The sequence below is a fragment of the Panthera uncia genome (genome assembly GCF_023721935.1).
Source record: "Panthera uncia isolate 11264 chromosome A1 unlocalized genomic scaffold, Puncia_PCG_1.0 HiC_scaffold_16, whole genome shotgun sequence".
Lineage (NCBI taxonomy): Eukaryota > Metazoa > Chordata > Mammalia > Carnivora > Felidae > Panthera > Panthera uncia.
Window position 1 is genome coordinate 50,627,930 of NW_026057576.1, and position 13,718 is coordinate 50,641,647.

A 13,718-nucleotide genomic window follows, 5' to 3' on the forward strand; every position below is an offset into this window, starting at 1 on the left:
AGGGAAGGCCAAGCAGGCACCACACTGTCAGCTGGACCAGGGGCTCAAACCCACAAACCAAACCATGAGATCATGACCCAAGCCAAAACCAAGAGTCTGACGCTCAACCAACTGAGCTACCCAGGGGCCCCTGGACTGAAGAACTTTTTGATATAGGGATCTGTCCTGTATATTGTAGGATGTTTAGCTAGCAACATCCCTGGGCTCTACCCAGTAGACGCAAGTAGCACACCCCTGGAGACAATCAGAGGCGTCTCTAGGCACTGCCAAATGTCCCTGCAGGATGAAATCCACTCCCAACCCTTTCAGAACCACTGGTGTAAACTATTCACATATTTCCCTAACAACCTAATGGGGTTGGTAGTATCTAATTCATTATCAGCTGTGGAAACTGAGTCTCAAGGAAAAAATAACACAGGTTATAAGTGGCAGAACCAGTATTTAACCATCATTCAATGTGATCCAACTGCAAATTGAGTGCTCTTTCAACTAAGAAATAGTTTTTTCTTCCTTAGTACAGAGTTAGTGAACAATAATCTGGGAGTAAGAAATAGAGAGCACATGCCTGAAAGAAGCAAGAAATTTGGATCAAGACTTTGGGGTCAATAGGGGCTGTAGAAAAAGGCCACTGAGAGAAGTGATGGGAAGGAACAGCAACTTAACTGGCCTGGCAATTACACTTCAAGTCGGTTCCTGTGCCTTTTATCATCTTTGCTAGAGACTCGAGTTCATTTTTCTTCAAATAATATTCTTTCTTGCACCTATGTCAGAATTTTATGGGTTTCACTAGGGAAGACCTAGAAAGACTGAAAAAGAAGGCTGAGGTATAAAAATGATGGGTAATAATAACTCCTCTGCCTCAATTTGGGGATTTTGGAAATTTTTCAAAATGAAATTTCTGGATTGTTCTTGCTATGTTTCAAGAAATCTTTGGCTCTGGGCCAAAACTTAGATCCTAGAACTTTAATAAAACTATGTGATCCTGAGAACTAAGCTGCTTAATACCTATTGGTTTAGGTCTCCATTTCTTTCTAGGTAAAAGAAGAAATAATATATCTTGCCTCCCCCACCTTCATCACTACCTAGAATGCTTTCAAGGATCATATTTCTTTAGTAAATATGTCAGCTCTTACACACCAATCTTAAAATTATTAGGATACATCAATACTTTTTTTTTAGTAATTTTTAAATTATGTCCTAAGTACATAAAAACATAATACTGTATTTTTTGAAAGTGTCTGCATTCTTCAAACTTAATTTGGAAAGGAAAAAAATGTAGTCCATATGGCTTTTGTCAAAGTAAATTACTTGTGACAATTACGTACAATCCACTCTTGGGAACTGAAGAGTCAAGGTCGATAACATGCTGGCCAATCAACAGCCCCTGATGAACACTGATTAATTAGTTTAGTTGCATAAGGCTTCTTACCTAGCCTTACCTTGTCAACATTTTTAATCAACAATATGGGTGGAATGCAAGGCCTCCCTCAAAGAAGGGATTCTTCCTGTAGTATTCCTAGCTTGAAATAGTCCACCCTACTTTGGACACTGCAAGAGACAGATACCCCATATCCTAAGGAAGCTGATTTCGTTTTGGATTATTTCAGCCACAGGGCTTGCCCTTACATAAGTACAAATCTTAATACTGTAGAGCTACACAAAGCTTGATTCCCTTCCAAATGAAAAATAGTCTGTATTTAAAAATTTGCTATTATGTCCATTCATTCCAACACAATTCCATTCCACATATTCGAACCTCAATTTCAACTCCTTTCTAAATTTCAAAATACTCTAGTTTTTTTATATTGAAGTCTCAAACTGGACTTATACTCAAGTGACGAATAACTGAATATGATACACTAACGTTGAAGAGCACCAGAAGTCTAGTTGCTTGTCACTTCACTTCAGAACCTCCTTCACCTTTCATTAAACTAACTATAGTCTACATTGGGAGACATGTTACTCACGGAAAAATGCAGACTTAGTCAAAAACATGCAACAATAATTTGATTTTGCAGCTGGAATCCTAATTGATGAGAAAAATGACTGGAATTATCTAGAGATAAACTGGTCTGTAGCAATCTGGTACCAGGACCTAAATGTCACTTAACTGATATCCTGAACCTGTATTTCTGCTTGCTGGCCCACTAGTTCTAGGCAAAAAGAAAAAATTAAGGAGGAATAGGCAAGAAAATATATTACACATAACTCATCCCACAGGATGTGTATCTAACTTCTTCAAACACATAGAGCTCTTGAGATATTGGCAAGGTTGCTAAACATTATTAAGCAGAAAGAATCCACCTTTAAGGCTAAGGCAGAGAAAGGCAGAAAATGCAAAATGTCTAAACTGTCCAATTTTAAGTACATTTGTATCCAAAAGACAAAGTATTGACAGTGTGCATACTTAGGCTATCTCCACTACTCTTATGTCTCTATTCTTCCCCATCCCTGTCAGCATCTATATTATCTATTCGGATTTAAGGTCTCTCCCACCCCCAACTCTTCCTTTAAGGTAATATGCACTTTTTTTTCTTTTTTTTTTTTATTTTTTTAACAGTGACCTCTCAGGGATAATGGCTCCTAATTCTGTTGAACAATCAAAAGAAAAGAATCTTGCTAATGGTGAGATTTTTGGACAAATAATGAGGGCAGCAAAAGAATGGTTATCTGAGAGAAGGCTAGTCAAAAAGGACCTTACCGCAGATCTCAGAGGTGGCCAGAGGTGTGTGTCAGGGAGGTGGACGCGGCATTGGAAACATGGTACTACCCCAGGTTATGCTATCTCCAGTACTCCACAATTACCGTTATGTGGTGAGGGTTAAGTGGCCCAAACAGATCAGATTTCCTTTAACTGTACAAAAGGCAGCAGTTATACGGAACCAGTTAAAACCTGGATGTACTGCGGCAATTTGTAGAACAAACAGGTCCCACTCCATTGGGAAAGCAAATCTTCATAGAATGAGTGCACTTCCTCAGGAAGCAACTGGGAAGAACAGTTACTAGAAAGGCTGGTTTCCTCATTTGAGGGCCTGTCTCAGTGCCCACACTAAAGTTTAATATTTATTGAATATTATTATGCCCCAGACCTTATGCTAAACACTACAATTTAATTACTTCATTTAATTGTGCCCAGAATGCAAGAAAGAGTGTTGCTTCTATTACCATTCCCATCTCACAGACAAGGAAACTGTTCTGAGACAGGTTAAGTAACTTGTGTAAGGTCACAGAACTAGTAAATGGAAGAAGCTAAAACTCATAGTCTGAACACAGAACTCAGGCCTTCATACATTTATGCTTCCACAGTAGACAGAAGAAGATGCCTGTTTACAAACCATTAATCTTTTATTAGATTTCATTTTAGAACACAGCTAAGCAATACAGGAAAAAAAGAGAGAAAGGGATGGAGGGGAGGAGGCACACTACAAGAGTGTCTGCTATCACAGATGAGCTCACGTGAGTTTTTAGGAAGAATTTACTGAAGACACAAATGATAACAGAGGTTCAAGCCAGAGACTCTAAGCCTTAGCTTTCTTATGTCAAAAAAAAATGGGGCAACCAGCCCTATCTATTTCACAGCACTGGTGAAATGAGTAAATGAAGTAATTAAATGCATACAAGAGCATTCTGTAAACTGCAAATCACTGTATTCTACTAGGTATCCTTTTTTGTTAAACACAAAAAGCACAGGTATGGAAAATCAACCAGGCAGAACACATTGTCAACACAACTGCAAAAGAGCCTGTTAACTAATGGAAACTAGATATAATGTGTACAACTAAGACCAAAGGAAAATTATTTCCCAAGATATTTTTATCAGCTTTTAATGCTACTGTTGAGAGTAAATGCACTCAGAACTTAACCCGTACTTGTGGCAACTTCATGTCAGAGACCAAATGTAGACTAGCAAATATAAACATCATCTCCCCCTCCTCCCAGCTCTGTATGTAGGCAGTGGCAGCAAATACCAGCTCAAATACCACCCTCTACGCCACCATCCTTGATCTCTCCAGTCAGAATTGATCAAGCCATCCCCTGTATGCGCTCACAGCACATTTGCTATTTCCTTGGCATTTCATTCTGACTGATACCAAGAGTTACCAGTTGCTTCCAAGCCTGACTTCCTACTACTGCTTGAACTCAGTAAATTCACACAGAACCCCAAACACCTAAGGCAGATGATCATACTGGCTGGCACTCCAATGTTTGCTCTATGAAGTTTCTAGGTCTCAATTCCACGCAGGAGGCTGTAGTTTCAGTCTGCACTTGAGGGTAAACAGACACATCACAAATGTAAAAGCAATTCGGGGTGGGAAAAAAGTCTGACTGCTCATACATAGGATCTTCTTTCTTGATCTATGCGTTAAAGAAAAGCTCTTTTAAAAACCAAGTGGGAGGCACAAACGGAAATGAAAGAAGAGACGAATGCATCAGACTCTTCAAAATTCTGTTTCTAATTCAGAACTACTTTATCTAGCTTCACAAACACGTTAGACACCTCTTGCAACACAAAGAGCGGGGATTCCATCTCATAGCTGAATGGTTCCAAAAGACCATGCCTCTCATTCTAAATACCACTCAGGGGTGGGTACTATTCACCTTTCAAATTCTGAACCCAGAGCAAAGGACATTCTAAAGGCAGGGTTAAGCAAAGGAAAGGATGTTGGAAATGGAAAAGACTCTCCAATTAACACAGCGGGCAGGCCCAAGGACAAGAACATTCCACTTGTGTAGGGGACGAAGGAATCTTGGGCAAGACTCCCAGGAAACGTGCTTTAACGGGCTTCATACACGCCACACACGTGGCAAAGGGGCGTAAAATACTGTTGCGATTCCTTACTGACGAGGCCTCCTTCGACGTCGGAGTCGGCCGGCCGGGTGAGGCCGGCGGAGCTAACAGAGCCGCCTGGCCGCCCTTCCTTCAGACCCCAGGCCGCTGTCATCCCCCTCCAAAAGGCGCAGAGGATGAACCCAGCAACCACGACGCGTTCCTTTCGTCCCCCAGGACGCGGCCTCCCAGCGCCTGAGGAGAACGCGGGTAAGCGTCTGCACCCATCTCCCCGTCCCCGCCACACACGGAGACCGCCCTCGGCTCCGGCGGGCGACTTCATACCCGACCCTGTTTCGAGAAGTGCCCAGAATCACCCATTACCTTCCCCAAGCAAATGTGGCACGTGATGGGCAGAGTGAGCGACAATGTAACGTTCTGCACGGTCTGAGCCATGGCAGCGTTCAGAATCCCGCCAACACGGAAGTCCCGCCGACGGCGGCTCCTAGCCGCGACTGGGGCCGCGCGAGGCCGGCTACGGCAGCCTGGCAGGGCCACAGCCCGCCGGGAGAGGAAACGAAAACGCGCTTTTGAAACGTGCGGCCGACACGGCTTTTCCTTTCCTTCCTTCCTCCCTCCCTCCCTCCGGAGCTTCCTTCCTTTCCTCCCTTTCTTCCTTTCATTCAAAAAAAAAAAAAAAAAAAAAAAAAGGCCCCGGGTTCGGAAGCTGCAAGATTCTTGAGAATGAGGAGGAAGGCGGTTTACTATGGGCATCGATGGAGGATCTTGAAAGTTTAAATGAAAGAGTAGCAGTGCAGAGCAGAGAGGAAGATGGGGAAAGCGATTTTAAATGCCTTACTCTTTCCCGGAGGGTGGATGGGAGTTTTCTGCCTAAAAAACCCCACACAGTCTGCAAACGCAGGGCGCAGTCAAAACAGGAAGAGATAAAATGTTATGTATACATTTTAATTTTAAAAAAAAAAAAAAAAAAAAACCTTTCTGCCGCTCTCAGATCTTTTTCCATTCTGAAATGATGCGATGTTCCTTAAAAACAACAAATAGTGATTGTCTCTTGATCTCTTTCTGAGACGATTTGGATACATTTAATCGCAGGTTTCCTTGAAGGCTTGCTTTTCGTTGGCCTTTCTGTGGTTTCCAACGGAGACTAAAGGGTCAGGGCCACGAACTCTGCTTTACACGTCCAAGTGAGAAAGCTGCAAACAGTGCCAGCCGTCCATCCTCTGGAAAGCACTTGAACAAGCCTGTGAAGCCTTCATTTCAGGTGCGTGGTTTGGATAAGCTAGGTAACGTTGGGCTGTAGAACTCGGAAGGAGAATGTGTGAGGTTCTAAGTTAGCATTTCCTACTAGTGAAAAAGAAAAACTCTAAAAGTTCCTTCATGAATCTTGAATGTAACAGATTTGGAATTTAATTGCAACTTACTTTAAGTGAGGGCCAATGTGATTAATTTATGCAAACATACAATTGTGAGTAGAGAGATTAAAAACAAAACCAATGGAACTACTTCTACCGATCTTTGGGAAAACGACACAGAGACAGTATAATTAGAAGCAGCAGGTGGTCAAAGGAAAGGGTTTCTGGATCTGTATGGGACGGTAGAAATCACTGTCCCAACAACTTTCTGGCTCTACTGGCTTCAGATAATTTATTTGACCTTTCTGCTTCTTAGCTTCCTTCTTGGTAAAGTGTGTGTGTGTGTGTGTGTGTGTGTGTGTGTGTGTGTGCGCGCGCGTGCGCATTAAAAGAGGTCAATGTATGTTTACTATCATGTCTCAAAGAAACAGACAATAATGAGACTGGACCAGCCGGAAGAAACCTAAGTCCAGTTCAAAATCTGCTCACAGGTGACAGTGAAAATTCTTTGAAACATCTCAATAACTTCATTTCCTGGGAATTGGAGGCCATCATGCGTTTGGAATTGGAGAACTAGGGAAAACTGCCTGGTTATTGGCCACTTTTTCAAAATGCCTGGCATAAAGTCACTTGGTTTGGCTATTTTTTGGCTTTTTGAAGTCATATTTTTATGGAGTCTGGAATGCACATGTTCTCCTAATGCATCATTCCTGGCCAAGAGTGTAGATGTTAGGCTTCAGAATGAGACAGCTCCAGGTCGATACCCACTGTCATTCAAGTTTCACCTTGTCCCCAGCCTGCTGTGTTCTTCCTGTTCTCACCTCACTGATAGCTAAGATGGTATGTTAGGACCTGTCATTCCCACCCTTTGAGTAGGATGTAGGACTGAGAATGTTTTGCCTTTCACATCCATCCTAGAAACTGCAGCAGGGAGACATGTTGAAGACATTTTTTTGTGGTTGTTTTTTTAGTTATTGGGGCAAATTCTTGTTAATTTCATTTCTTGTTAATCACCTCAATGATTGGTGTTAATACTCAGTCACAAAGCTGAGTTTAAAAAATCATACCCTACCTTTTAGGTAAAATGTCAAAACCTAGACTCTTCCCAACATCTCTTTCCACATTCACTATCATTGTCACGGCTTCTTGGTGCTTAGTGCTTTGTCCACATAGTTATTTCTGTGTTGATCACGCTGTATTATATTTGGTTATGTGTTTGCCCCCACAATAGACTGTTTCTTGAGGTCAGAGATTGTGTATGATATCTAGTATCTGGTACTCGGTGACTGTTCCACAAAAGGTAATATTTTCTTTCGCTACAGACACAGGCTGCTGTAAACATTGCCTTTACTTGTTTTTCACTTCAAAATGGAAGACTTTTTAAAAATTTGGTTTTTGCTAATTATACATTTAATTTAAAATTTAAAATTAAATTATAATTTAAGAAATTAGCTTTTTGCTAATTATAAAAATAATAAGGCTCATCTTAAGAAAAGTAAGCCATTTTTAAATATATAAAATAATAAGCAGGGGTGCCCTGGGTGGCTCAGTCAGTTAAGCATCTGACTTCAGCTCAGGTCATGATTTCATGGTTTCTGAGTGCAAGCCCCACATTGGGATCTGTACTGACAGCGCAGAACCCGCTTCAGATCCTCTGTCTCTGTCTCTCTCTTTCTCTCTCTGCCCCTCCCCTGCTCACTTTCTCTCTCTCAAAAATAAATAAACAGGGGCGCCTGGGTGGCTCAGTCGGTGAAGCGTCCGACTTCAGCTCAGGTCACGATCTCGCGGTCTGTGAGTATCCGTGAGTTCGAGCCCCGCGTTGGGCTCTGGGCTGATGGCTCAGAGCCTGGAGCCTGCTTCCATTCTGTGTCTCCCTCTCTCTCTGCCCCTCCCCTGTTCATGCTCTGTCTCTCTCTGTCTCAAAAATAAATAAACGTTAAAAAATAAATAAATAAATAAATAAATAAATAAATAAACATTGAAATAATAATAAAATAAAATAATAAGCCAAATTTCTTTGGTACTAACGCCTCACTTTTCTATCCTGTGTGGTAATCACTGTTAAATTCTAGAACATATCCAAACATTTTAAGTCATGTATATGTGTATAACCACAAATAGGATCATACCATAACGTACCTGCTTTTTTTTTTTTTTTAACTAATGTTTGGTGGATAGGTACACACACGTACATATCTAAATAATACTGTTAGCAATACAGGTTGATTATGACTCCCTCTAGGCCCAAACTGATTGCATGCCAATTCCCAGGCTTTGCTTTTGATAATGCAAATGGTTTAAGGCTAGGAACTATCCTTTCCTTCTGCTCTATGAACAGCATTTCCTTTTGTTGACAAATCATGTTCTAAATAGATGTTATTTGGCCAATTTTGTTAAATTAACGCTATTACTCTAATAGAAAAACAAAGATTACTTGGCTCATTGACTTCCTGCTTAATCTCTTTCTGGACTTCCTAGTAGCCTTATGGAGAGTCCTGTGACCCAAGGAATTCTATCAGATATAACATCTGAGATGGGCTAAAGCCCCCTAAATTCTTAGAATTATAAACTTTTACAACTAGAAAGAATCTAGGGTTTGTGTTTTTTTTAGCAGGTTCTCCTTTCAGAGATGAAGATATTGAGACCTAGAGAGATAAACCACCAGGAAATGGTAGATTTAGAACTAAATCCTAGATCTCACTTGGATTCTCTGAGATTGTTGGCCCCATGCCTTAGTGTAAGTGCAAGATGTATTATTATTAATAAAGTAGTTCAGTAATAAAAAGTCAGTTATAATTGAATTTCTTTGCTAAGAAAACCATCAAATAGCTATGGAACACCTTTTACCCCTTGTTTAAATCAGATTCATTTTTATGATAAATTATTTAAAAGCAAGTTTAAAAAAATATAAAATCTTAAGTGCTATTAAAAATTGATTAGGCATGCATTATTCTTTCATTGACCCAGTTCAGATTGTTTTTTAATTTTTTTTGGTCAAAGCTAATAAATTTGAGTAGATGTTTCAGACAGACATTTTGTAATCATTTGGTCATCAGTCAATTAATCACAACTTCATAAATATTGATTTCAGATTATATTTATTTTTCATTCCTGAAAGACAATCTTTTTTGTTGTTGTTTGTTTTAAATTTATACTCCCCCACTTGGATTGTGGTTAACACTGAGGAAACTCATAAAAGTTGGATTAATTTAAGCATAGGTGCTGGCCCAGCCGCATGGACGTCAAGAATGGTACTGCCTTCTCACAGGCTGCAAATTCTGAACTAAAATGTCTCAAGATAGTGGCATGAAAGATGCTTGTTACTACTATAGCAAAAGAACTTGGGTTTTTCTTGCAAGGTTTTTGTTTTTGTTTTTGTTTTTTTAAAGAAAAGACTACTAAAAGTTAGCCTGCGTTCATTTAATGTACTTCTATTAAAAACATTAAGGAACAATGAATTCAGACAATGTTCTGCCTCATGGAGCTTTCATTCTAGTGGGAAGGTTCTCCAAGCATTGGCTTGGAGCCAAATCTTTACCTCTTGAGTAGCAGTTGAGGTTTTAATGCTGAATTTGCATATCAAGTTTGTATGTAAATCACAATATAAGTGATTGCGAAATGAATGAATGAATGAATGAATAAATAAATAAATAAATAAATAAATAAATAAATAAAATTAGTTATCTGTTGTTCCATCAATATTTAAAAATTTTAAATGGCTTTTTAAAAATGTTTATTTAATTTTGAGAGAGAGAGAGAGAGTGTGTGTGTGTGTGTGTGTGTGTGTGAGCGGGGGAGGGTCAGAGAGAGAGGGAGACAACAGAATCAGAAGCAGGCTCCAGGCTCCGAGCCGTCAGCACAGACCCCGATGTGGGGCCCAAATCCACAAGCTGTGAGATCATGACCTGAGCCGAAGTCGGACGCTTAACCGACTGAGCCACCCAGGAGCCCCTAATTTTTTTTTTTTTATATGCCAGGCACTGGTCTAAAAGTTGGGTATACAGCTGTGAATGCCTGCCTACTTTTATTCATTCAACAACCACTTCACTGACTACCATTGACATGCCAGCCACTGTGCTATTAATGAGCCATTTTATAAATGGAACCACTGAGCCCAGCTCTTCTATTCTACCATAAAAATGCCTATTTCTACAGTAATTTCTCTTCCGGATGTGCTTATTGTCAGTTAGCCTCTGGCATTGTGACACAGCAAGTTATCGTTTTAAATATTTTAAAATGTTGCAAATTGGGTGATTGTTTTAAATTAGGTAATTTTTAAAAGAATATTTTAGTTCCACCTAAGGCTAAGTGGTACTTCACAAATGTTTGTTGAATGCAAGAGAATAAATAAAGGAAATGTTATCTCTGGGAATATTGTAACAGATTTTAACAGGAACCAGAAGACGGAAAAGCAGTGGGATTTGCCACAGTAGCAGAATCCGGAACCCAGTTCTGAGATCCTGACTGCTTTTGTCTTTAAATTGCCCGCAGAGCACTTCTTTTTCTTTTTGCCCTTTGTTTAGGGGTTAGCAGAACTTCCAAGGTAAGATCCTCCCATAAGAACTTAAAGCCAGGCCCTTGTTTTCATGTTATTTACTTAAGCCCTATAAATAATGGCACTCCATCTGAGGACACCTCTCTTACAAAGGCATCCTGCACTTGGCCATGGAGTCATCAGCGGCTGGCTGCAGCCTTGCCAAGTTGCTTTAGGTAAAGCATCAACACCTCCTTTACACACTCAACACTCCCCGTCATTGTTTTAGCAGCTGAGTCATTTACTACAAGTGTTATTTAAGATATGGCTCTATTTCCCCATATCACCATCTTCACCTCTCTGATCTGTGATTTTTACTTCTTTTTCTCCCCACACCACTCACTACGACAAGTCTCAACTTTTGTCTCTTTCATGAGGCTTTTCTTGCATGCCCGAGCCTCCTCATAACCCTCTTGCCTTTCAAATTCTGTATCACTTCTAATCTATATCAACCAATTTTGTACCTCATGAATGTATTCTCCAAGCCCCTATTGAACACCTACTATGGCTCAAGCACAATGACAAATGCTAAAGCTAAAAAGCTGAAAGACTGGCTGGAAGTCTGAGATCAAGGTGTCATAGGCTTGCTGCCTTCCGAGGGCGATGAAGATGAATCTGTTCCATGCCTGGCTCCCAGCTTCTGGCGGTTTTCTGGCATTCTTTGGTGTTCCTTGCTTGTAGAAGCATCACTAAGATGCCTACCTTCATATTTATGTGGCTTTCTCCCTGTGTGCATGTCTGTGTTCTAATTTCCCCTTTTTATAAGGTTGGCAGCATGGATTAAGGGCCCGCCCTACTTCATTACCACCTCATCTTGCTTAATTAGTTATATCTGTGATGACCTTCTTTCCAAAGAAGGTCACATTCTGACATAATGGGCTTAAGACTTCAAAATATGAATGGGGGGTGCACAACTCAACTTGTAACAGTATCTGTGAACACTATTTAAAATGATGTCCAACTCCCTACCTTCAGGGCACATGGTTGGTCTGCTAGGCCTTGCCCTCCTGTCTGTGGTGGGAGCCTGGGTCTAGTTTAGCAAATAACATACAAGTAGAGGTAATATGGTTACTTCTTGGCTGGAGCATTTCATTGTCTGTTTGAGGTTCCTGAGAGCTCTCTTTCCCTCTGCCGTGGTGACCATCTAGCATGTAAGATGGAACATATACGGAAAGCAACATGGAACGAGCTTTGACTCTTGATCGGCAAATAGCCTGAAAGAAAACTGAACCTTTATTATTATGAGTGACTAATTTGTGTTACTATATCATAACCTAGTCTTTCCTGTTACAATAACTTTGAGGAATATGATTTATTTGTATTTTGCTAAGGGCTGAATTGTGTCTCCCCAGAATTTATATGATGAAGCCTACACTCTCAATGTGACTGTATCTGGAAATAGGGTCTTCAGTAGGTAATTAAGGCTAACAGAGATCATGAAGATGGGACCATAATCTCATTGGACTGTGGCCTTGTAAGAAGAGAAAGATCTCTCCTTCTCTTTCTCTCTCTCTCTCTCTTTCCCATCTCCCTATTTTTATTTCTTTCTGAATTTTCATTTCTCTCTTTCTCTCCACTCCCCTCCCCCACTTAGGGACACATGAAGACCAAGGCCGTCTGCAAGCCAGGAGGAGAACTCTCCTCAGAACCCGACCATCTGTGGCATTCTGATCTGGGACTGTCAGTCTCTGAACTGTGAGAAAATAAATGTCCGCCACTTCAGCCACCCCATCTGTGGTATTTTGTTAGGGCAACCTGAGCTGGCGAAGTCACTTTTTTTTCTTACTTATATTGATTTATATGTTTTCCTACTTATGCTTATTTAGACTCTCATAATTTTTTCTTGTGCTTTTTCTAATCTATGAAAAATATTAGTTTTATAATTATAAAAGATTTAACACTTAAAGAAAATTCCTTCAAAGCATGCATCATTATGCCACGTATTTTAGTAGATGTGCCACCCAGGTTATCTTTACAATGAACTAAATTCAAAGGAAAACCAAAATTCAATTCAAGTTCATAGAAATGTGTTGAAAGCCACAGCTCTCGTGGCCGCTGTCCTGAAGAGCCTCACACCAATCTCCTACCTCTCTTTCTGCAGATACAGACTTTTAATGATAACACAAACCATTTCTGTACTTCACGAACTGAAACGGCGATTTGTGGTGTGGCATCGTTCTCAGTCTTCCTCGAGTGTTCCCTGAGATGGAGGTAACTGTGATAAATCGTATAACTGTTCACCAAAATCGGCTTCCGCTCCACTTCCTGGACGAGGATTAGATTGTAGAGTTCCACCAGAGTTGGGCCAATGAAATGTGAGCAGAAGCGACATAGATCTCTTTCAACCCGAAGCTCTAAGAGCCCGTGCTTCCTTCCTCACTCCTCTCCCCCTCGCTCTGGGTACTGGCAGTCGCTCCCTATGCCTGGGTCACAGGGAAGACAACAGAGGGCAGAGCCTCAGGCCAAGTCCAGTAGACTTGAAACATGAGCTGGGAAGTCTGTTGTTATAAGCCACCACGATTCTGGAGCGTTTCTTTCTTAACAGCTACACATCCTAGCCCATCCTCACCTATACAACGTTGGGCACGCTGTGTGAGACTCGGTGTGTGGTGTCTGTGTCTGTACACATGGCACAGGTTAGCTTTTCCTTGGGACAACCTGTGTGACAGACACAGACATAAAGCACTCTGTTCTCCCTTTAGGGGAATCTTGGTGCTGCAGCAGTTGAGGGTATTGTCAGCAAACGTCCTTCAGTTCTCAGTCCTTCAGGGTCTGCCTCAGCTGCAGAGAACCATCTCTACCAACGTCATATCCTTCCTAGGCTGGCCCACATCTGGCAGCCGAGGGAGGTAGGGATGTAAAGGTCCGGCCAATGAAGGACAGGTCTGTTGGGTCTTTCAGCTCTAGAGCCCCCTGTGAAATCTGTCAGGTGTGGGTGGGCCCGCACCCCAGCCTGGATCCTTCCTTTGCCCAATCCAACTTCCTTCACTTCTTGTCCACAGGTGTCGACCACAAGGGCACTTCCTAACAAACCTTTTGCACA

At 41.1% G+C, this 13,718-nt stretch overlaps 1 protein-coding gene and 1 long non-coding RNA gene across 3 annotated transcripts in view; one reads left to right on the plus strand and one right to left on the minus strand.

Annotated features, from left to right (window-relative positions):
* The window catches only part of OBI1 (ORC ubiquitin ligase 1), a 42,789-nt gene extending 37,525 nt beyond the window's left edge, over positions 1–5,264 (minus strand). Inside the window, exon 1 of the mRNA XM_049647111.1 lies at positions 5,153–5,264. Within this exon, the coding sequence (XP_049503068.1) occupies positions 5,153–5,224 (72 nt within the window). The 5' untranslated portion in view covers positions 5,225–5,264. The remainder of the gene's footprint in view (positions 1–5,152) is intronic.
* LOC125933889 (uncharacterized) lies at positions 4,481–13,315 on the plus strand. Of its 2 annotated transcripts, XR_007461140.1 has the most exons (4): positions 4,481–5,038; positions 5,882–6,050; positions 12,270–12,370; positions 12,777–13,315. It is a non-coding gene; the product is annotated as an uncharacterized LOC125933889 (long non-coding RNA). The 2 variants fall into 2 exon arrangements; XR_007461139.1 differs by lacking the exon at positions 4,481–5,038 and having other exon boundaries at positions 5,259–6,050.
* The last annotated feature ends 403 nt before the right edge of the window (positions 13,316–13,718 follow it).